Source organism: Paralichthys olivaceus, chromosome 18 (assembly GCF_024713975.1).
Source record: "Paralichthys olivaceus isolate ysfri-2021 chromosome 18, ASM2471397v2, whole genome shotgun sequence".
Classification (NCBI taxonomy): Eukaryota; Metazoa; Chordata; class Actinopteri; order Pleuronectiformes; family Paralichthyidae; genus Paralichthys; species Paralichthys olivaceus.
The window spans coordinates 20,690,001-20,714,694 of NC_091110.1; the positions used below are offsets into that span (position 1 = coordinate 20,690,001).

Genomic DNA, 24,694 nt, shown 5'->3' on the forward strand with positions numbered 1-24,694 from the left:
TTCATCCTCCTCCTCCTCCTCCTCTTCATCCTACTCCTACTCCTCCTCACCCTCTTCATCCTCCTCCTCATCCTCCTCCTCCTCCTCATTATTGTCTTCATCCTCCTCCTCATCCTCCTCCTCCTCCTCATCCTCCTCCTCCTCCTCCTCCTCTTCATCCTCCTCCTCCTCACAGTCGAACACACATCTACAGTTTGAGAGTCACAACCTCTCAGAGGAACCAGTTTCCTGTTGATCAGCAGGTTCACACACGAACACGTGAACTGGTTCATGGATCCACAATAATCAGATCTTTAAAGCAACACAGTGAGTCCCACAGCGCCCCCTGCAGCCACACATGACTTCAGTCTGTCTCTGTGATCAATGTGTCGAGCTCCGACTGTGTCGTCCCACTGGATATTACCCATGATCCTCTGCTTCCTGACCCTGAGGAGCTGCTGCTGTAACAAGTCCACCAAACTTACAACTTCATGTTTTAAAGTGTCCTGATGAACATGATGTGTGTGTGTGTGTGTGTGTGTGTGTGTGTGTGTGTGTGTGTGTGTGTGTGTGTGTGTGTGTGTGTGTGTGTGTGACTGACAGCGGCTTCAGCAAACGTGTCGCTCACCACATCACAGCAAGAATTCACACCCTGAGGCTGCGTTTACTCTCTGCTGCTGCACAACCTAACACACAACCTAACACACAAGTTAACACACAACCTAACACACAACTTTAAACACAAGTTAACACACAAGTTAACACACAACCTAACACACAAGTTAACACACAAGTTAACACACAACCTAACACACAACCTAACACACAAGTTAACACACAACCTAACACACAACCTAACACACAACCTAACACACAACCTAACACACAACCTAACACACAACTTAACACACCCTGAACCGGGCAGTGTCACTGCTGAAAACACGCAACTGTGCCAGAGTATTACACACACACACACACACACACACACACACACACCAGGCGCATTAACTTCCATATTTGCAATAGAGATACACAACTCGTCGGTTCTTCTAACTAACAAACTAACACACAGTGTGTGTGTGTGTGTGTGTGTGTGTGTGTGTGTGTGTGTGTGAAACTTTCCTGCCTCCACATCGCCCTGTGGTGACGTCACAGTCTGTTCTCTAACATGGTGGAAAGTTTTCACACTCAGCTCAGCTCGTGTGTTCGTGTGTTCTCTGTATGTTCGTGTGTCCTCTGTATGTTCGTGTGTTCTCTGTGTGTCCTCATGTCCCCTGTGTGTCCTCGTGTCCTCTGTGTGTCCTCGTGTCCTCACCTGTCAGTCTTTGTTCTCAGTTGTCTCCTGGATCCTTCGTCTCTTTTCTCCGGACACAGTTCAACTCTGATCAGACTCCTCCCACATCAGAGGGGCGGTGTCTGTGTGGAGCTCAGAGCTGCTGACCCCTCCCCTTTCTGTCTCTCTCTCTGCCTGTCCCTCTGTCTCTCTCTCTCTCTCTCTCTGTCTCTCTCTGTCTCTCTCTCTGTCTCTCTCTCTCTGCCTCTCTCTCTCTGCCTGTCTGTCTCTCTCTCTCTCTCCCTCTGTCTCTCTCTGTCTGTCTGTCTCTCTCTCTCTCTCTCTCTCCCTCTCTCTCTGTCTCTCTCTCTCTCTCTCTTTCTCTCTGTCTCTCTCTCTCTCTGTCTCTCTGTCTCTCTGTCTCTCTGTCTCTCTCCCTCCCTCTCTCTCTCTCTTTATCATGTTAAACATGTTAAACATGTTAAACATGAAAACATATGATCATAAACATGTTGTTACATTAAACCTTTCACAATAAAACGTTTCTAAGTTAATAAACGTTTAAAATGTTTTATCTCCTCTGGTTCACTTGCATACATGACCCTTGACTTTAAATCTAACATGTTTAAATCTCACATGTTTAAATCTCACATGTTTAAATCTCACTTAAATCTCACATGTTTAAATCTCACATGTTTAAATCTCACATGTTTAAATCTCACATGTTTAAATCTCACATGTTTAAATCTCACATGTTTAAATCTCACATGTTTAAATCTCACTTAAATCTCACATGTTTAAATCTAACACGTTTAAATCTCACATGTTTAAATCTCACATGTTTAAATCTCACATGTTTAAATCTAACATGTTTAAATCTCACATGTTTAAATCTCACATGTTTAAATCTCACATGTTTAAATCTCACATCTCTTCAATAACAAACTGTTTCAAACTTTCTGTCTTTATTCGTCTTTAAAGAAATAAAAGCTTCAGAACAATGTTCGGATGTTCTTCTGCTCGTCTCCGTTCACAGGAGCAGAATGCAGCTTAACTTAAATTCAACAGAATAAAAAATGAGTTTGACTTGATTCATTGAAAACTTCATTAATTAAACATGTAGATTAACTCTGAGCTGGCTCCACCTACTGGTGGACATAGGGAGGTGGTAGATCAGAGCTCTCACACGTTTCATTTTAAAGTTATATCCAGAGGAACATTTTCAGAACAGTCATATCAAGTATTATCTATTGCTCTATATTGTCCGAGTGAAGTTTTCAGATAATAAAACATTTGATCATGTTTGTCGATGCTTGAGAATCGTATCCAGACGTATCGTTCATTTATTTTTTTGATTTGCACTTCAGGGCCGACTTCTGTTACGTTCATCCTCCTCATCCTCTTACTCCTCTTCCTCATTACTGTTGATTTATCATTGAAGTCGTTGTTACTGTATATTTAGATCAAGTTTCTCTGGAAGCTAAACATACGTGTTATTTTCCACATGTTTACAGAAAACATGAAAAAGACAAAAACAGAGTGGAAGATAAAAAAACAATACGGATGAAAACATGTTTTATTTAAAATGACTTGATTATTGGAGGAAAAAATAATTCTTCAAACACAAACACCTGTTGAAAGTTCATTTATTCTGAATGTACACGTTTGCACAAAGCGATAAAATTCATCTCATCGTGATACAGCATAAATAATCGGTTTGTCCTGTACATGATCATCAACATGGCTTCAGACCACGTGACCCTGGAAACATGATCCTGAAACACGTCAAACACACGTGAGCAGGACCCGAGGAGCCGAGCTGGACAATAAAAAGAATTTCTGTACATTATTGGAGGAAAAGCTTCGTCTGTTAACGATTCATACTCGTGTGTCGCTAGGCTTCTCGAGCTGCTCCGCCCAAGATGGACGACACGACAGCTCCAAATATTGAAGCCGAAACATCTGGATCGCCCCTGGTGGCTGGATGAGGTATAGGTCATAAACCTCCTCCATGTTAGCAGATGGACAAAATTAAAAACTCAAAGTAGACGATAAATGAGTTTGTCAAAGATTTTTCTGTCGTTTTAGTTCCTCGCTCTCTGATGTTGGTTCAAGTTTCTCATCAGTTTGGTTTGAATACATTTTTTGATGATCTAAAAACAGGCGGAGAAGTCATGATTGACAGCTGACACTGACTCAGGATTGGTGGAGTTCATGTGTGGGCGGGACACAGATACTACAGCTCCACCCCACTATCACTACTGCACAGACTCTGAATGCAAATGACATCATCACCACAAGATGGCAGCGTTCTTATCGGAGCTATTTAAGCTTCATTGTTGTGCGACAGAGGGAAGTGAAGACGTGTCGTCCATCTTGGTTTACAGTCTGACCGACGTCAATGTCAAACACGTGGCGGTCGTGCACGTCGCTCATCAAACTGCTCGTCTGACACTAAAATGAAACAAAGCCCTTCTTTGTTAAGGCTTCAGTGTGAATGAGAGTGACAGAAAACACTGGATGTTTCATCAGAGAAATCTAAACCCACTGACGATCCTGCAGCCGAGCACCGTCACAGGAAGAGGCCTGCAGTCCATGATGCTGCCGCCATGGCAACGCTTTCAACTCGCTTACTCTCTCTATGAAACCAGAGCGAGGACCAGACCTCAAGAATAAAGTCGTATTGTTACGAGAATAAGAAAACAAGAGTTTCCTGGACTTTTTCTTCCTCTGGATATAAAATCTTGAACAATCTTTTTGTTTGTTGAGAAACTCTAGAAGCTCTTTGTCCTGATGCTGAGGATCATGTGGAGCTGATGAGACTAAAGGACTGTGACTGTACGTGTTACTACACATGAACTACATAACAAATGATACGATCATGTAATCCATCCCATCACCTGCTCTGGAAGAACGTTCAGAAATAGAGACAAATATGACTTTTAAGTTAAGTTGTATTTCCTGGAGCGTCAGAACGAAAGAGGACATTTACTAAGATTTACCTCGAAAGACGGGTCGAGAAAGAAACGGTTGATTGGGACAAAGAGACGAGTCCAGGACGTGTTGTCTTTCTTTAAGAAAGTAAAATTTAATTTTCTTTGATTTCTCAGAGAATAATTCATGGACATTGATAAAAAACTCAGACATTTAAAGGACTGATGTTTACGAATGAGTGTGATGTGGTTTCATTGAATTGAATCGACTGCTGTCAAAGGTTTGATCTCCACTGAGAGAAATTCTGTAATGAATCTACAGAACATTAAGAAAAGACAGAAAATAAGAGGAACAACTCTGATGTGGTTTTATCAGAACTTGATGATTTTAGGAAGTGAAGTCAAACTTAACAGCAGCTTCTCACTCAGTGGGTTTAGACACTTCTGTGCAAATAGGATAACTAGTGTGTGTGTGTGTGTGTGTGTGTGTGTGTGTGTGTGGTGGGGGGGTAAGAGCTCTGTCTCACGCTGGGTTGCCGTGGCAGCAGCAGCAGCACTATTTGGATCCATAAACACAGTTGAGGCCCACCCCACGTTTTTCTTTCAATCAGCAGGAGGCCTGAAGCCACGTTAATTATGTTCATTTCCTCTTCCTGTCGCCGGCTGCCAGCTGCCAGCAGGAAGTCCGCTTGTTTCACACACATCAGCCTGAGCCACTCCCAGATTAACAACTGTCCAGTTTGCACAAATGCAAAGGGAGCACGTGTGAACGTAAACTTTGCAATAAAATGAATTCTTACTGTTGGACAGTGTCACGTGTGGCCAGCAGGGGCATGATGGGATGTCCAGCTGTCTCAACACTGCTCCGACCTAATGAAGTTTAATGATAAGTGGGAGGTGACCTCTTCTGACCTCTAGAGGCGACTACTTTTTGGGCTGTGATACCTCCTGGAGATAACCGGACGCTCTTAGTTGCTGACGGCAGCCTCGGGGATGGAGTTGGTGGCGGGGATGCGAGGCATCTTCTTGGCGGGACTCGGGATGTGCTGCTGGAGAGGAAAATGAAAACGATTTCTTTCTATCGTATTTTAACAAAGTGTCTTATATGTTATGATATGAATCAGGAAACGGTGTGAACGTTAATTCGCCCTGTACCTCTGTGGTTGTGTTGGAGCGAGCCAGAAGTTCGGGCTCTGCTGGCAGGTCGCGGTCCAGAGGTGTGCGGGCGTATTCCCTGCGGTGTTTGTCGTCCACTCGCGTCAGGTACCACGTTCCTGGGAACAGATCCTCCACCGAGCCACGAGGGACGTAGCTGGCTGTGAGGACAGAGAGAAAATAGACTGTAAAGAACTTGTGAGAACTTTGCTTCCTGACTGACTGCCTCGTAACGGCCTCTTTGAGAGCGGACAGGAGCCGCGGGGTCGTTACCTAAGTGGTGCGTGTCCTCTCTCAGCTTCATGTTCTCAGAGAAGACGGAAGGTGAAACCTTCTTCCTCGAGTCCAGTCTGACCTTCAGGTCGCTCAGGCTTGACACCAGTTTGTCCAAAGTAGATCCTGGCACAAAACAAAACATTTCAGATGGAGGAACACACAAGTATGAGTTTCTGCCATTTTGTAATGTCTGTGTCATGACTCACCGGGTGTGTGGTCCTGTGTGACGCGGACAGAATACAGAGTCGCAGCAAATCCTGAACCGTAGGAGAAAACTCCGATCCTCTGTCCGGCGATCTGTGACGACGTGTGTCTGCAACACAGGGCAACAAACCTCCTCTCAAACTTTCACTCTTATTCAATCAGACACGCCACCATCTTGTACAAGGTGCACGAGGGTAATTCATGAGATGAATGACGGACTCGGACACCGAGACGTACTGTGCAATGACTGATGCCAGGCAGCCGTAGACGGAGGGCGTGTACATGTTTCCGTTCTCGTTGGAGATCAGCAGCGAGGCCTTGGTCTTCCTCTCAAACAGATCTGCACTGGCCTTCATGAATGCCTTCTCCACATCCCGGTCAAAGTAGGTTTCTTCTGGTCGAATATCTCTGTCATTCAAGCACACAGCAACACAGAACCTCATAATCTACCTTCAACACGTCTACGTTCCCAAATGAAGGACTGCTCCTTCATTCAACAGGTTTTTTGACTGTTTGTTTCTGAGCGTACCTGAAGGCTTCAAGGCCAGTGAAGGGTCCGGTCTCAGTGTTGGGGCTGGGGTGGCTCAGGAAGTCGTTCAGCATCAGTCTGGCCAAAGACTTCTGCACCAGCTTACAGTACGGCGAGTGAAAGACGAGATAACCAAAGTCCTCCAGGCTGAAGCGGTTCTCCAAGCCCTCTGTCCAGAAGAAGAATGAGAACACACATGATTCAGAGTTCAGATCAAGAGTTTGTTGCTCTGTTCACTCCTGACATTAAAAGACATCCCGAGTGTGTCTCTTGTGATCGACTCTCACTTCTAGCGCTTTGTGCAAATAGACATGGACGTCATGTCCGTCCACAGAGACCATGTGATCTGTGTTCGCAGATGTGTCCGATGTCACTGAGCTCAGCTGTGGAGGATTTTCAGGGAAAACAGGTCAGTCGTTATATTCAGCCTGAAGCGTAGAGCTGGACATGTCATTTCTAATATGCTTTATTCATATGCTCAGATAACATGGTACATGTTGACACTTCAGGTGAAGGCTCATCTGATTAAACTTCATCATGCTCACTGACCTTAAGTGAACTTCTTAGCACAGCAAACAGGTAACAACTAAACCCTCTTAACTCATTAACCTATTATCCATCCAACGGCTCCACTAAACTCTGCACTTGACGGCAGCAGCACCAACAGTGAGTTACTTTGGACACAACCTCCAGAGGAACTATTCCCCAGAGGATCCAGGTGAGGGGAGCAGACAGAAGCTGGATGTAACGTGTCAGACACTATTACCTGGACATCCTCCACAGCTCATGTCCGTCCACTGTAAAATAACTACAGTCCTTGTTATGTAGTAATATGATGCATTATTAGTCTGGAGGTTTTTCAGAGAGGTTGTTTAATATATTATCTTTAACACCATGAAGCAGTGATTAGACTGAAAGCATCTCTAGTAGGAAGAGTTTGCAAAAACACACATACACATTTCATGTCCAGGTGCCGAGTGAGCTCTGAAACTTCCACTTGACAGAACGTTGTGATGTTTCTAACTGTAAGAAGAAGATGAACACTTCAGGTGAAACCCACCTCTCTGCCACTGTGCGTGGATCTTGTTGCGATACACCGAATAGCAGCGGTCCAAGGCACTCAGGTAGCACTCTATCGACAGCTTGCCGTCCACCACAGGGTACTCTGACATCAGGTCAGGCTTGTAGAAGTCATACGCATGCTGCATGTGCGTTCCTCTCAAACCTGCACCACAGCCACAGCGATTTAAAATCAGGTTTATTCATCTGTTCTTCAAATAAATACTGAGCAATACATTAGTATCACTCATCAATATCACTCACATCTCTTTCTGTTGATTAAATCCAAACTCCAGTGACTTGGTACAGAAGTAAATTAATCAGTAATCAATAACATGATGGGATCAGGTAGATGACAGTGGGATCTGATCAATAACATGATGGGATCAGGTAGATGACAGTGGGATCTATCAATAACATGATGGGATCAGGTAGATGACAGTGGGATCTATCAATAACATGATGGGATCAGATAGATGACAGTGGGATCTGATCAATAACATGATGGGATCTGATCAATAACATGATGGGATCAGGTAGATGACAGTGGGATCTGATCAATAACATGATGGGATCAGGTAGATGACAGTGGGATCTGATCAATAACATGATGGGATCAGGTAGATGACAGTGGGATCTGATCAATAACATGATGGGATCTGATCAATAACATGATGGGATCAGGTAGATGACAGTGGGATCTGATCAATAACATGATGGGATCAGGTAGATGACAGTGGGATCTGATCAATAACATGATGGGATCAGGTAGATGACAGTGGGATCTGATCAATAACATGATGGGATCAGGTAGATGACAGTGGGATCTGATCAATAACATGATGGGATCAGATAGATGACAGTGGGATCTGATCAATAACATGATGGGATCAGGTAGATGACAGTGGGATCTGATCAATAACATGATGGGATCAGGTAGATGACAGTGGGATCTGATCAATTCGCGCTGTCTGACAAACAGTTGTCAGTTCACTGACCTCGTTCAAAAGCCAGAGGTGCGTTGGGTCCGACCAGCATGGCCACTGCACCAGCACCCCCTGTGGGCCGTGCACTTCCTGTTGCGTAGACAGCGATGTCCCCCGCTACCACCAAAGCATAACGGCCTGCAGGCAGGAGACAGCGATTAAATATATGTACACACAAGTATGAGCATCAACAACATCTTCTGCTTCCAGCCTCATGTGTGAGGATTTAAAGAATGACTTTGTTGTTTGTACAGAAGTTATATCAGAGTGTTGGTAACAGTGGCAGCGCTAATATCTATATTGGCAAAATAACAATTGTATATAATAACATGCAGCTCTGGAAAAGATATGAACACAAACTGCCAGGAGTTCAGTGACTCACCATCCCATGAGCTGGATTCTACCCAGTTGACGGCATTGAAGAGCGCAGCTGTGCCGCCGTAGCAGGCGTTTGTGGTGTCGATGCCCTCCACATCTGTGTTCCCCGAGTCCTCAAACAGCTGCATGATGACCGTCTTGACAGACTTGGACTTGTCGATGATGGTTTCTGTGCCGACCTCCAGTCGACCGACGCTGTCGTAGGACAAGCCGTTCCTCTCCATCAGCCTCTGGACCACAGTCAGACACAGGGAGTTGATATCTTCGCAGTCCGAGCAGAAGCCCATGCGAGCTTGGCCCAGGCCCACGGTGTATTTGCCGGCTGTCACGCCGTCGTGCTGCTCCAGCTCAGTTTGGTCCACGTACTGGGCCGGGAAGTACAGCTCCATGGCGATGATGCCCACGTCTTTGGGCCATGGTCCCATACAACTGATCGGAGCTGATCCAGGCATCTTGAATGAACTGAGGACGAGAAGAATATTCATCTTTTCATGTTTGACAGCTGCAGAGTCAGTTTGGAATATGATAATCATGAAATCATTATTAGTCAAGTGACACACACGCACGCGCACACACACACACACACACGGTTTGCTCACTTCTCTAATAACGACGGGAGAGTTAAAGTCTAACGTGATAGCCTCCAGCTAACGTTGTTTAGCTAGCTGGTGTCAGGTTATAGCTAACAGACAAGGTGACTCAGACCGAAGCGTCAGTTGTATGACATTTATTACACGTGTTCACTTTACTGACACATACAAACATCACACGTCATTAGCTAACAACACACACACACGTGTAGATGACAGCACACACGCTATGGTCGTAGCTAACGCTAGCTAGGTGAAAGGTTATTACACGATGCTACATAAACAAACCTGTTAAACACACGGGAGAGAGAAACTGGGTGAAAGGGCACCGGGATTTACCGGAACTGAAGTCAGTAAGGACGGGGAACCGGAATCAGAAGCCCGTTAGACGGTCACACGGAGTGTCCGTTAGCTAAAGACACCGACACGTTTCTATCACGAGCCATGACACAGACATGAACATATTCAAACCATCCCCACAGCGTCTCAGCCACAGTGGGAGACCCGGACCGTCCACGGTGACGGACCAGCTTCCTGTCCGGCCCATTGGCCCTCAGCTCCAGGTTCTAACGTTAGCTCCACCGGGCCAGCAGCTAGCTGTGTTAGCTAACACCTGCCGCAGCGGTCAGAGCAACAACATGGCGTCACGGCGTCCTCACCTGTGTGGAGAGCAGGGCCGCTGACTGACAGGTCTCCTCCGTGGTCGCTCCTCTCTGCACCTCCTCCTGTGTTTATATGACGGAGCCGCTCTCCCTGAACTACAGCACCTGGCCTCCTGACCAATCACAGCTCTCACTGCACATGCGGCGCTACCAAGTCCCGCAGCGCGTCAGCCAATCGCAGCCGAGGACCCGCAACACGCGCCGGAGCCCTGCGGGCGGACCAATGAGGAGACATGTACGATGTCTGGTGAGAGAGCAGGAGCCAATCAGGAGCTGGAATCAGTTCCTGGCGCGGCAGTGGCACTGAGCAGCGTGTCCATGGCAACACGCATCCATTCATAGTCAGGGGCTCAGGTGAACACCACCGAGGAAGAAAAGTTTCACTTCACTAAACAACTTTAAAAACACCCCTTTATATTTTATTCCAAGTATTATCTTAGTGAAGAAGTATAATCATCTTAAAGTACTTGTAAAGTACTTATTAAATTAAATGTCCCAGACTCAGGGATGGATCACTGATGTATATATATATGTATGTTATATATATATATATATATATAGTACATATGTAGGCTATATGTTATTATTATTGAAGTATAACTTTTATGATTCGACCTTTTATCTGAATTGATTGAACTGTGGAACTCACAGGTTGAAGAAAAGACGTTTGGAGACGTTAGGAAGTCGTTTTCACTCATGACTTTATTTCCTCTCTTGAGGCACAACATCAAACAGCAGCCTGCAGAAACTCCTGCAGGTAAAACTGGATCAAACAAACACTTGTAAAAGTGATTAACAAAAGAAAAAACTATTTCAAACTTTAAAACACTCAACAGCAAGAACACAACACACAACCCATAATGCAACACTCTACCATAGTTACACTGGTCCTGTCTCAGGTGCCGTTGGAGGGACTGTTGTACTTCACAGAGCAGGAGGCCCAGAGGTGGTCAGAGAGCTGAGCTTCATAAGACCTGAGAGGAAAAGATGCAGCGATATGAGGAAGAAGTGAAAAATGAAAGAGTATTAGTTAAATACCTCCAACACAACTCACCGTCAGCGTGGACCTGCAGAGGGCGCTCTTTATTCTTCACAAACAATATCCACCATCATTCATGAACAGTAATTACCATTGCACAGTGTAAGTTCACTGCATATTACAGTTCATGTTACAGTTCTAGCTTTAGTCTCTATTCTCAGTCTTTAATTTCATTTGATTCTCAGTTTGTATTAGTTATGTCTACTTCCACAGCAGCCTGCTCTCCCTCCTGCCCCCTGCTGGCAGATCCATGAATTTTTAATCCCTTTCTTTAACATGTGAGATAGATAGATTACTTTATTCATCCCCAAAGGGAAATTAGGTTAAAGATAGATAGAATATAGATAGAATGTCTTTCTACATTTCCCAGGATTCGTCAGAAAAGAAATCATGGATCTTGATGAAATAAATTAGACATTTTTAGATATTTATAAGTGTGTGTCCAAATAAAAATCTGGATCTAGTACATTTAGGTTTCTTAAGGAGACTGTCGGCCTCATTGATACTCTTATATATATTTTGTATATACACATTGTTCAATTATTGTAAATGAATCATAATATTGTTACTCTAATATTTGTTATTGCTTTTTAAACTACTTAATTTTTGCTGCAAGTTTTTAAACTTGTTTGAAAAGCAACTTTGAATCCCTGTCTGGTAATTGTACTTGTTTCTCATCTACCTCCTTTGTTTTTTATGATTCAAGTGAAAAGGTCCTGTGAAGTAGTCGTTCCACTTTGGGATTAACAAAGAACTCAGTCCTTCCTTCTTGTTCGACAGACTTGACTGCATGACTAAAGGAGTGAAAACTAAAGGAGGAGGGCAGGTATATCTGACAGTTCATGTGATTCTTCTTCTTCAGTTAAACGATCAACATGTGGTGAGACTACTCTTTACTTGTCACGGCCAGTGCTGGTGGGCTGCTGGGGGCTGTACTTGTGGGTCTTAACAGAGGCCTGGAGCCACTCCCCTGGTGTAGTGGTCCGGGGCCGCTGGCCAATCCCTGAAGGCTGCTGCAGACCTGCCCTCTGCTCCTCCTCTGTGAGCACCTGAAAGACATCGGTTTGAACTCCAGTCATTCACGTCATGTAAACAGCCACAAACTGAACAAACTGTTCCTGCGGTGTCATCACAGTGTGAACTTGTGAGTTTGAGATGTCAAGTGCTTTAAGAGTTGTTGAAAAGCTAGAAAAACATGCAGTCTATTCACCATAGAGGCAAAGCAACTTCAGGTGGCTCAAGTGTAAATGTAACACTGTGCATCTTGAGAAGCACACGGATAAAACTCCTGTGATGACTCACTCCTCAGCTGGTACTCGTCAAACACACATTCCTATGTCAAGTTCAGACATCTGTCATTTTTCACTCAAACAGATGGTGAGAAAAACAAAGGTGACATACAGATATCAGGGTCTTCAGGACGGTCTGTTCCTTCTGGTTGCAGGGCTTTGAAGGAAAACTGGTCCTCCACGTGAAAAGATTTTGCCACATCTCCCTCAGTTTAAGGACCATTCTGGCTCCCTGATTAAATCAAGCATGACACCAGACAGAACATGTGAGAGAAAAGATTCACTACAAAATAACAGGAAGAAAAGATGAAAATAAACATGAGAGCAACAGGGCTGAATGAGCGGAAAAGAAATAATGGAACAAGAGCAGCAATGTCAGTGAAGAAAAGTGAGAACTTTTCATTGCTGCAACTCCTCTTTTCAGCCTCTGTCTTGAACACTTGGTTTTAACTCCTATCTTTTTAAGAGCTTCTGATGAAGCCCTCTCTGCTGTGATTGGTCAACAACTTCCAGCACCTCTCTTAAGGTTTGACATTTAAATGGCTGAACTGACAGTGAGTGTCGACAGTGATGTTCCCTCACCTCTGACTCACACTGGAAGGCGAGCCAGTCATCTACCTTGACCTCAGCTACGTCCTCTGACCCGCTGTCACTGTCATCCTGCGGACGGCCTGACAGAGAAGAACCTGTAAACAAACACTGAATCAGACAGACTTCCAAATCAGCTCCTGTCATAAACCTGTCACTGCTAATACAAGACACTCAAATTCCCAGAAAATATTTTAAGACTGGAAAACTGTAGCAACAATGTCTAAACCTAGATGTCGTCAGGGGTTGAAATCATAGAGTGTAAATTAAGACGGACCAAAGAGTGTATGGGCGGGACTTCGTTACTACGGCTCCACTCCATGATCACAACTGCACGGACTCGAGCTCCAAATGACATCAAAAGTACAAGATGGCGGCACGTGGTACCCAAGATGTTTTAGCTTCATGTTTGCAAAGCTGGAGGAAGTAGAAACCAACTAACCGAGGTGAACTCAGGTCACACTGAATTAACTGTATTCAAAAGTTTTCAGTTTATTCACAGCTTTGGGATGAGAGCTGAGCACATGTTGGGATGGGATCTTAATAATGATGTACATTTACTGTTCGTTTGTAAAGTGTTCACTCATACACTCAAGATTCACACTGATTGTACAAACTTTACAAATATTCATTCACCAGCTGCGCTCGGTACAGCGTGCTCCTCCAGGGGGAAAGAGGCACAACCACCAAAAATGGCCACGGTGATGGACGTCACGAGGGAGCAGCAGCGGACACTGACCACCTTTTTCCCTCGACGTATCTCGTCACAGATTAACCACTCTGTGGGAAGAGCCTCGCCCGATTTGGATGATGTTTTCTTAGCAGTGAAAAGATACACAGGGAAATACACTTTGGTAAAAAGTAAAAACTGAGTTTAAATCTGCTTCAACCACTTGGGTGATCATCACTGTCTAGAGTGCTCACACTTACCCGACAGAATAAGGAGTTTGGAAATAAAAGATGTGACTGTACTTTGATAGAACACATGAACGGTTTCAAAATCACATTCATTACGAAATGTATTAAATCCCAGCAAGTGAGCCCCACCCACAAGCTGTTCAAAGGTTTGTGACATCACTAACGGTTTGGATCTCATTTGTTCGTAGCTCTGTTCAGTTGGAAATACTCGGCCGCGGTGTTGACTTCTTATTTTGCTCAAAATATGTCTTTGATCATACAACAGGCACAAGGCGGACATGTCAACAGGTTTCAAACTTTTTTTCACCGGAGGAGGACTTTACAAGTTTGAGTTTTTCTGTACCTCCTTGAACTGGTTCAGGACAGAAGACGGATGAAAGTGGATCTTTTTCTTGTTACTAGAGAGCAGTGAGGATTCCTGGTCGATGTGGATCACGTTTGGATACATGCCAGCCACCAGCGCTGCCTTCACCACAGCCCAGTTCTCTGAATTATGATTCAGTTCAACGATGTCACTGCTTCCATTGGCCTGCACAAAACCTGTGGAACAACATTTCTTCATTCTGCAAAAGTAATACAATTAGGGATGCCTAGGGATTTTATTAAATGAAATATATAAGAAAAGAAAAGACCCTGGCATTAATGTGTTTTGCGCGTCATGCACACTTAGCAGCTAGTCTGACACGCCCCAAAACAAAGCCAGGTAAATTGAGAGCGGAGGCCGACATTTCCTACATGAGCTGGAAGTAGTTGTCCGATCACAACAGTGTTGTCCAACTGGCCAATCAAAGAAGAATGTGCTTTATCGGGAGGGGCCTTAAAGAGACAGGAGCTAAAACCCAAGTTTTAAACCCAACCTGAAGATAAGCAGAACTGTCTCCTTTAATATAGGATACTTTGACCTGGTAATGTGACAATGACACAACAAAAGATTACAGACAGTCTGAAGACGTAATACCACGATGAAGAACTGACCCATAGCACGGAGCTGTGCGAGCAGCTGGATCCTTATGCCATGTATCTTTTCCATGGTCGAGTGGGACAGGAAGTGTTTCTTACAGAAGGATCTCTCACTGCCGTTAGAGCACGCCCTCTGCCAAGCCTGACACCCAACACACAACAAAGAAAAACATGCTTAGAACTTGGACAAGGGAACATGACAGTACGTCTACGCCCTGAGACGTCATGTTGACGAGACAGGACTGGATGCAGGTGCAGATGAAAACCTACCTGGAAGGCAGTGAGCAAGGCCATGTGGTCGCTGACACTACATGAGGTAAAATGTCTGCGGGAGATCAGAGCAGCTCTTTTCTGAGAGCCCTGCACAGGAAGGACGAAGGGGTCACTATAAGCCAGCATACAAGCAATGGTTAGAATGGGGTCCAGACACTTGAGCACCATGGCGCTCAACACCATCTTGCCCAGGTGGGGCTCTATGGTTAGTTCCGCCAATTGGTACCCCAAATCAGTCAGGTCTTCATTCTGGTCCATGGCACCTGTAACCTGAGGAGAGAGATGCCTTACTGCTGGAATAATGTATGTGGAGGTGAGATTCAGAGAAGCTCATCATTAGCTCTTCAGCTTTTAACCAACAGTAAAACTTCAGACTAATTGACTGTAACATTGTCGCCTGTTCATACTGCGTTTATTTTGTATTTGTGCATATCTTCATTTCTCATGAAGAAATTAAGTTTATCTTTACCAGGCGTCGGCTATCAGTCAGAAAAAGAAAATCTAAGTGAACAGTGTAATGATTTGTGTCAGACATCATATTTAGGTCACCGTAGGATTTGTTAGTACTTGATACCTCAAGCATCCTCACAGCGTCTGTGATTACATGTGCAGGCGGAGGCTGTGGAGCTCTGGACAAGAAATCAGCAACTGGACAGGAGGGAGTGAGCAGCTTGGTCTGCAGACACAGTTCCTTAAACACATGGACATATTATCTCAGTATCACTGAGAATGCTGCGTGTTTAAGTAGCTATCAGCTATTATTCTTTCTCTTCCTGCTAAATTTAAAGCAAGACAGACGCAGACTAGGTCAGGAAACGGTGCTGCAGCTAAAACAGAGTAGAATACTTTATATTAAAGGATAAAACACTTAACAACCTATTTTAAAATATTTCTGAAATACATGATTCAAAGATTCTCGATGTAACAGGTTGTGTCTATAAAACCTGATAAAACTAAAACTTGTTTACCATTGTTTTCATTTAAACTCAAATGATCTCTCAAGTTAATTATTCCTGTGGTATTTTGAACCAGTCCCACTACATGTCTTTGTTAATAGACCAGAAAAAAAGGACATTGGATGAAAGTTGAAATGTGTGCGTCTACCTGCAGTGGCATCTGCAGCAGCTGAGGAACCTGGAAATTCAGCATGTTGTTGAACCTGATTCGACTGAAGAGGTGGAAGCAGGTCCCTGGTCTGCTGCATCCAGCTCTGTGGACACGACACACGCTCAGTTACTTAGGTCAAACATTTAATTAACAGCAGCAGTTGAATAAAGATCCAATTGTTGAGAAGATAAAAAAGAAAGTTAACAGGATTTGCACATTATTTATATTACCTTCTCTTCCTTTGCAAAGCGCTGGCTTTCGAAATCCAAACCGTCTTCAAAGTGGATAAGCGACTGACGGTGTCAAAGCACTTCTACAACAGGGAATAACAACGATTGGTAAATTAAAAACCACGTTTCTTTCATAATAAACTCTTCAGGAGTGACTGTACCTCTTTGACCAACCCTGTATCAATGACAAATACCACATCGTTGATGGTGATGCTCGTCTCAGCATCATTAGTGGAGAGGATCTGAGTGGATAAAATAAACAGTTTTAATCAAGTTTGACAGCAAATCAATTAAGAATTTTATTCAAGGGGAAAAAACAAATCATCCATTCATGTAACACAAACAGCAGCAGATCTCAGCACCTGAATTCTGGCACATTGGACCGAACGAATGCGGACTGACCATAGACTTAAAAGAAAAAAGAACTAGGCATCTGTCCAGTAGTGATTGTGAGGTGGAGCAACGATATCGAGGTTCCGCCGATACATGTGCTCGACCAATCCTGAGTCAGTGTCAGCTGTCAATCATGACGTGTCAGCCTGTTTTTATATCAAATAACTGATTCAAACCAAACTGATCAGAGACACTTGAACAAACATCAGAGATAGAAGAAACGAGCTGAAACGACAGAAACATCTTTGACAAACATTTATTTAACGTCTACTTTGATTTTTTAGTTTGGTCCTGGTCCCATCTGCTAACATGGAGGAGGAGGGGTTATGAACTATACTGCAGGTTGAAATGCTTCAGCTTCACCTCAGGGAGTAATTCACTGTCTGTGATCCAGACACATGTCAGTTATTACAAAATGTGATGACATTATTTCATGTGGAATTTTAAAATCACATTTCAGCAGCTTCTTTCTGAGCAAGTTAGTAAAATAAATGAATGGGGATAAATATTTTTCATGGTGTTATTAGTCATCACTTTATGTCCCACTCAGCAAGTGAATGTGATCACAAAGAGACAATGGACAGTTAACCTGTTAGGACATGTGTTAAGAAACTGCTGGTGACTGAACAAAAATGTTTTCGAGCATCTCAGCAAACAAACCCAGTTTAAATTAAAGTGACTGAAATCCTTCACGAAAATGTCACTACATCGGTGACATCAGAGACTCACTATGTTTCTGACACCAGGTAGAGAGGCACTCAACACTTTCCTGTGCTCCAGAGTCTGAACCTCTGAATGTGGAGTGAAGATCTGGAACCTGAGACACAACACACATCTGTCAGAGACACACTATGCTCAACAATCAACTGTCACAAACTGCCCATGATAAAAAAATACAGTGTTTATTAAGAGCAAGATAAATTGAGGAATGAGGCAACACCACAGACTAAATAAAGATGGACGGCACATTTCTACATCCTTCCACTGTCCAGAAATGAAAAAGAAATCCTGCCACAGTTTTGTGCTTTTTAAAACTTTTTGGGAGTTTTAAACATATTGTCGATCCTCATATACAGTCTATGGTTTACATCCATCGATCATCACTGCATGATGTTGAAACATGTACAGTTTATATATATATACCTCTCAGAGTGGCTGGAGAATCTCTTATCGTCGTGCAGGATGCGGTAGCAGAGACCGACTATCTCATTGTGTCCGGGGAGAAAAATCAGGACATGACCTGAAGACAAATAGATAAGTTTCTTAATAATCCCCCAATGTCACCCACACAGTGAAATCTGGCTGCGATTGACAGACACGTTCCCTTAGCAACGGATCGACTTGATCACACGTGAATCTTTCGTTGTAACCGTGTAATACGCTGCTCAATAAGCAGCTATGTTGTTGAAATCCAGATGAGTTGAGGATCTCACCGTCACAGGTGGTGGAGCAGATGTAGTGCAGCAGATCCATGATGAGGTCCAGGTCCAACCACTCATCACCACAGCTCTGCTGGTACAGTCGAAGCAGCTCCTGCTCTTCAGTGCTCAGCTCTGCACTGACACACTGCTCCCCAGTGGACTCCAGGGTGCTCTCCTCCCTCAAAGGACTGCACAGGAACAGCAACCCACAGGACTGACATGACTGTACATCTACATCTACCTCTGGAAATTCTCAAGCATAAAGAATATAAAATGCCATCCCCATTTAAATCTTCTAAATGGAACAAAAACACAGGAGCTCCAACATAAACACTGAACGTCAGTGTCTGAGACAAGATCACTCCTCCTCTGAGGTGGACATTACACTCACATGGAGCATTTGAGAAGATCCACAGCATCTGTGTGTTCAAACTGTTGAGCAAAGTCTAAGGCCGTCCTGAAATGAGACCAAAACAATGTGGCTCATTACTTTCTCATTAAATTCACAGTCATCGTTTCCTGCAGCTCGGGCTGTGACGGTATAGATTTTTTCTCACCATGGTAATAAAGCAACATACACCCCCTTGTTAATAAATTATATTCAGATCATTGACAGGCCTTGAGGGAAAGGTACCAGCAGTCTCTGACACGCTGCACTTTAAACGCTGGTTTGTTTGAAATGACGCCACAATATCAACACTGATCATCACAGAATGATGGACACTTTAGTTTAATGAGTTCAATCTTTTCTTCAGAGTAGAGCATTCATCAGCCGCCCACCTGCTGTGACGACAACAATGAGCTAAATCACCGTCACAATACCTGCAGCTTCAGGAAAGGATGAAATGAACAAAGATTTAAAACAAATGAAAGCGTGACTGTATCCTGACAGATGTCCTACCATCCATTAGACGCCTTCACGTTGATGTCAGCTCCCATGATGAGCAGTTGCTCCATCTGCTTCATGAATCCTCTACTCGATGCCATCATCAGAGCTGTGGCCCCCAACTCACTGTGCCTGTAGTCCACTACTTACAAGAATTAACATTTCAAGGCTTCGTATTCTAATGCTTCCTCCATTTTTTTATACCTGCTTCCCAATATTCATTTTTATAGGATCACTAATTTGCAGATAATTTGTTAAAGTATAAAGTACACCTACCAAAACTTCTAAAACCACTATATGCCTTCATTCATTCCTACTCATTCAAGAGAAGGCTAAATGGATACGATGATGAACAGCCACGGTGAATAAGAGCGAACGTCTCAGAGAATCCTACCGTTTACATTCTCGGAGAGGATGAGGTTGTAGAGCTGACTGAAGGAATCCTGGTCTTGACTGTAGAAAATGTTGAACAGGCAGGAGTCCATCTGCTTCACCAGCGCTGGCTCCAGCTGTTCACAGTCTTTCTGTCTCTGCAACACAAATCACACACTAGGCTCTGTCAGGTTTAACATAACACACGTCCACGCAACACAATCAACACATACACTTTTAATAACAGCAACAAATCATGAGGCTCATGAAGATACACAAGTCTGTGTAGAAATAAAAGTCTCTGATGCATCGAGATGTAACGATAATCATCTTGTTTGTGTGCAACCATTTCTGTAACGCTCTATAATGAAATAACTTCTAACCCTTCTCTCAGTTTGTTATTCTTCATGGAATTGCCTGTGAGCTGGTTCAGGTAGACAACTGATGACTGGCTACACCAGTCAGTGTGTGTGTGTGTGTGTGTGTGTGTGTGTGTGTGTGTGTGTGTGTGTGTGTGTGTGTGTTTACCGGCTTGGTGACGGTGGCGTCCTCTCTGTCCAGGGGGCTGTGGTCCTGAACGAAGCCTGGGACAGACTCAGGGCTCCTCTGTTTCTCCCTTATACAGCCGGTCTCCACTAACTTACACCACTTGGTCAAACATGTCTGCTGCTTCTCCTCTGACAACCAGAGCATGAAATACACACATATGAGATCAAGACATTTCTTTAACTGTTAATTCAGTCTGACTCGGTGGAATACTAGAATAACAGCCTCGTACTTCTCTGTGTCCCAAGCTTTTTCCTGAAGCCTGTCAGCTTCAGAACGTCCTCCAGGAAAAGTTCCTGCACTTCCAACTGTCGTCCTTTGACTAGATGACAAAAACTTTATTAAAGAGATACAGCATACTTAAAGGTTTTTTACACTGTAAACTAAATTATATGACTGTTCCTTGATGAATCACATTTATTACCTCAGTTATTTCACACACACAAGATTGCAGCTAATATATGGTCAATTTAAAACCTTGACCTCGTTGATTTTGATTTAAGACTTATTAAGGAGCTGCAGGAACCCTGATCACCTCTGGATCAGGGGGCCAAGACCTCCGCCGCCTGTACCAGCAGTTCTAAATGTTCAGGACGGCCGTGGTCTTGGCTGTCAGGAAACTCCCTGGGCAAGAAGCGTCTCTGTCATATCACAGTTCTGTAATAAAAGTGTGGAGTCATCGCTCACAGACAACTTGTAAAAGTAGTGAGTGTAACTTACGGTGGATAACAGGGCAGCGGCCAAAGTACTGGGAGAACAGGTCGACGTCCAGAGCAGCACTGGACAGGATCAGTTTCAGTGTGGGGATATTCTGAAGCACACTCTGCATCTTTGTGAGCAGGACGTCAGTCAGACCATCACGCTCATTCACCTCGTCCTATTCAAACACAGCCAATCACTTTAACACCAAGTGTTTGATCAGCGAGTTTAAAACAGAAGTCTAAACTGGGAGACAGGGACGACACTCCTCAAGATGAAAAAGACTTCAAACTTTAGATACTCTTTAAACAACCATCCCTACTTCAATAGCTGTGTTTCATTACGTGGTGTTAGACACGTCTGACTCTACATGTCTTGTATATTAGAGTCGTGATGCTCACCACAATGACGTGTGTCACATTTTTGAGGCAGTCATCTCCAGACATCAATGTTTTCAGCAGCACTTCATTGGTGCAGAAGGTCAGCAGTGTCATTGGACCGTGTCTAAGGTTTCAAAGTCAAAGGTAAAGAGTCACTTTCAGAATAATAAGTAGATAGAAGATATCTGACCTTCATTTCTGGATCTTTACTTACATTCTATAAACCATGTGTGAATGTACAGTTTGTTCTATCAGATGTTCAGATAACATCTAGTACAGTCAAGAAATTGATTTTTGAAAAATACTCAAGTTCACCATAACTTTTATCTAATAATGTGTTCAACGTATTGTTTGTTCATCAATAGATGTGGGCATAGATCTTTAACATAAGAAGTGTTGGTTTGTCCTCTATCACAGAGAACAGATTCTAGTCTCATCTACCTGCACTCCAGTCTGATATGATAACCCACGGTCTGGCCCACACTCTCCCCTCTCTCCTTCGCCACTCGTTCAGCCACAACGAGGACAGCCAGCCATCTGGGCTGAGTGCAGAGGATCCTGCAGGGCTCTATGTTCATGCTGCAATCATCCAGCAGCAGCTGCGGGATCTGCACAAAGAACAGTGGTACCAACTTTCACCTCAATTTGTCCAGTAGTTGCTGGATTCCCTTCCTGTCGAACAAACCCACCTGTGTAGTTTTTCCGGAGCCAGTCTCTCCCACCACTAGCACCACCCTGTTTGCTCTGATGAGCTGGACGATCTCCTCCTGGGATTCATAAATTGGTAGGGAACGTCGAAAATGGTCCAGCTCAGATGGATTCCTGCTTGGAGGCACAAAGGGGGCGCTGTTGTCTAAGCATCCAAGTGGCTTGTATCTGTCAGCGCTGCTGTCTGAGGGAAGATAAACAGCAGACCTTGCCTCTTGAATACAGAAGAATGGGGGCCTGGTGTGACTGAGTGAACTGACACGCAACAATAAAAATGTGAACAGTGAATCGTTTTGGCTCATTGATTTTGAAAGATTGAAAACGCTGCTGTCATGGTATTGTTACCTCTGTGGAACCGACCATAAAATAGAAACACATAAACCACAGGTGCTCTAAAATAATTTGAAAATAATGCTTAGTGTAGAATGCATGTATTCTTGTAGCAGTTTGTTCTTCAGACTATTATTCATACTCTAATTCCAGTGTTGTCATTTAGAGAGCATGTTGCTGTCTCTATACTATTATTCTGGAAATTCTTCAGAGAGGAATTCAGCACCAGGCTGCCGTACCACCAGAGTAGGGATGTTACGAGAACTGATACCTCGGATGCCAAAATTCTCAAAACGTCTGGTACTCCTTTTCTAAAGTACCGTAAGTAACCCTAACCCACTGGTCTGTCTTATAATGTTAATAGTCTTTTCTTTTTATTTATTACTCAAAGGCTACATAGCCACTGTTGTTTGTTGTATATAAATATCTTTATTAAGGAGTTTGGGTTTAAGTAAATGGGATTTATTCTTTTGTTTTTGGCCGTGGTATGGAATAAGGATTGAAGATCGTAGAAATTTGATGGTATCTGCCACTAAATTTTTGGTAGAGTCACGTCCCTGCTCCATGACTTGCATTGTACCGCATTATGGCAGATACATCATTCTCAAATACGATGTGACGTTTGTGCTACAGAAATCTGCATTCCCCAGGAAAAAACAGCTTTGGTGAATCAGATTTCTCTGATCTCCTAATCAGAGGACTGCATGAAGGTAAAGAAAACAATGTATTGCAGAAATCTCTGTAGTGCAACAAACTGCTCAGTGAAACTCACAGCGATGAGCAGGCCCGCATATGCCACTTTTGTCAGTGGGCTGCACATCTGTGCGGCCCTTGTGGCTGATGGGAAATTTCTGAAGCAGGGAGTTGATGAAACGTAAGGACTTCTGGGAGATAATGAGAGGCATGATAGAAGGAGCTGATCCATCCTTCTTCCAGATGGTTAGGAAGCGATGGAGGCCTTTCCTGAAAGAGAAACATTACCTTGAAAGTGACTCGTCTTATTTTTAATCATGCAGTTTATTTTCGGCCGGTGGAGGAACTTACCCTTTGCTCTTAGAAAGGAAACCCATGGACTGAGCCACTCGCTGAATGTAAGCCCTCTCAGTACCAGAGAAGCAGGAGGGAAAGTCCACCTCTGATTGGTCAGGGAGAGGACAGACATGATAACACTCGCCCCACCATCTAACTTTGTTCTCACACTGGGACGAGTAGTGAGCGTGACAGTGACATACTTCTGTGATTTAGATGAAACATGTTTTGTTGTTCGATATAAAACAGTTGATACCTCTCTCTTCACTGGACTGAAACCTCTCCAGACAGAAGTTCACCGCCATCTTGACTTCCTCGTTGACGTGAACTTCATCTCGGGGTGGCGGGCTCTGGCTTGTGGCTGTCGTCAACATGATGCACTGCAACACAACACTTAATCTTATCCCAGCTCACATCTATATTACATGTATAGATATATAGAACGCTTGTTCCAGTCCTGTTAATCACTCAAGTGATTCATTCAGCACAGTCATTCATAAACAGCAGGCGGACATGGGGATCGAACCACTGACCTGCTGCTAAGTGACGCACTAAATGAATGTGTTTCTAAATGACTGTGTTTGAATTCCTGAAGATGTTTTCAGCAGCTGGTGATGACAAGAGACGATTTACTAATAAAGTAACGACCAGTGGCGCCGCCATCTTGAGTCCATGGTCACCACGGGTCGTTAGAGCGGGAATATCAACACGGAAGAGATTAAAGCGGGATTTAACCTGATGACCACCTGGAACACATTCAGTAATCCAGAGAACACGGAATAATCCAGAGAACAAGAAATAATCCAGAGAACACGGAATAATCCAGAGAACAAATAATAATCCAGAGAACAAATAATAATCCAGAGAACACAAATTAATCCAGAGAACAAATAATAATCCAGAGAACACGAAATAATCCAGAGAACACGGAAGAGGAAGAAGAGAAGGATTTAAAAACAAACCGATGGCAACAAGTCTCCTCGCGACATTAGCTTCAATGGCTACTTGTGTTTCTACAGGCTACCTAGCTCAGTGCTAACATAGGTAGCCATCACAGCTACAGTTAGCTTTAGCTTTAGCTGAATTAGCTGAATGGCGGAGTGAACAGTGTGTTCTCACCCCGTCACCTCACCCCTCACCCTGTCACTCCCGGTTCTTTTCCCGGTTCTTCACGGGGACACACCTTGTCTCCGAGCGCGTGCACCGAGTGGCGCCAACAACGGACGTGAATCCGGTTTTTCTCCTTCACAATCAAAGATCCTGATAAAACACGAAGCGACATCATCTGCTGCTAATCTTCGACAGAAACATCTTCACCGTCACTGCGCGTGCATGTGTGACACTGGCCACATCAATCATTCTTTTACACTTCGTCATATCTTCAGATTTAAACCTGCTCAGGGTCTTAAACATCTGGAACTTCAGCAGATAAATATCCAACATACAGATGTTACTTGTAATTAGCTGAGCGTCCAGCCTTCAAGATAAAAGCACATTCAGTA

General features: G+C 43.8%; 3 protein-coding genes across 13 annotated transcripts in view; all 3 read right to left on the reverse strand.

The window, feature by feature from the left end:
* The window catches only part of tln1 (talin 1), a 39,796-nt gene extending 38,284 nt beyond the window's left edge, over positions 1-1,512 (reverse strand). Inside the window, exon 1 of the mRNA XM_069513345.1 lies at positions 1,295-1,512. The gene's annotated coding sequence lies outside the window, so the exon portion shown is untranslated. The remainder of the gene's footprint in view (positions 1-1,294) is intronic.
* Positions 1,513-4,315: 2,803 nt separating this feature from the next.
* On the reverse strand, positions 4,316-10,217 carry hmgcs1 (3-hydroxy-3-methylglutaryl-CoA synthase 1 (soluble)). Of its 6 annotated transcripts, none has more exons than XM_069514321.1 (10): positions 10,022-10,217; positions 8,777-9,234; positions 8,407-8,532; positions 7,410-7,574; positions 6,350-6,518; positions 6,058-6,228; positions 5,823-5,929; positions 5,614-5,739; positions 5,341-5,501; positions 4,316-5,231 (listed from the first exon to the last, which is right to left on the reverse strand). In XM_069514321.1, exons 2-10 carry the CDS (start codon positions 9,222-9,224, stop codon positions 5,154-5,156), a joined length of 1,551 nt encoding a protein of 516 aa, XP_069370422.1. In that variant the 5' UTR covers positions 9,225-9,234; positions 10,022-10,217; the 3' UTR covers positions 4,316-5,153. The 6 variants fall into 6 exon arrangements, with proteins under 6 accessions (XP_069370422.1, XP_069370419.1, XP_069370421.1 ...); XM_069514318.1 differs by having other exon boundaries at positions 4,316-5,234; XM_069514320.1 differs by having other exon boundaries at positions 4,316-5,234; positions 9,651-10,072.
* Positions 10,218-10,708: 491 nt separating this feature from the next.
* Positions 10,709-24,505, reverse strand: ythdc2 (YTH domain containing 2). Of its 6 annotated transcripts, XM_069514330.1 has the most exons (29): positions 24,376-24,505; positions 23,449-23,572; positions 23,208-23,298; positions 22,936-23,126; positions 21,815-22,017; positions 21,567-21,733; positions 21,147-21,249; positions 20,767-20,923; positions 20,279-20,368; positions 20,029-20,177; positions 19,523-19,658; positions 19,144-19,270; positions 18,634-18,699; positions 18,255-18,430; positions 17,965-18,061; positions 17,551-17,638; positions 16,590-16,670; positions 16,429-16,511; positions 16,196-16,301; positions 15,666-15,782; positions 15,318-15,361; positions 15,089-15,203; positions 14,834-14,960; positions 14,202-14,398; positions 13,577-13,757; positions 12,935-13,038; positions 12,465-12,584; positions 11,961-12,112; positions 10,709-10,998 (listed from the first exon to the last, which is right to left on the reverse strand). In XM_069514330.1, the coding sequence occupies exons 1-29, from the start codon at positions 24,475-24,477 to the stop codon at positions 10,920-10,922; spliced, it is 3,573 nt and encodes a 1,190-aa protein (XP_069370431.1). In that variant the 5' UTR covers positions 24,478-24,505; the 3' UTR covers positions 10,709-10,919. The 6 variants fall into 6 exon arrangements, with proteins under 6 accessions (XP_069370431.1, XP_069370426.1, XP_069370428.1 ...); XM_069514325.1 differs by having other exon boundaries at positions 15,089-15,361; positions 24,376-24,503; XM_069514327.1 differs by having other exon boundaries at positions 15,089-15,361; positions 24,332-24,486.
* Between the last annotated feature and the right edge of the window lie 189 nt (positions 24,506-24,694).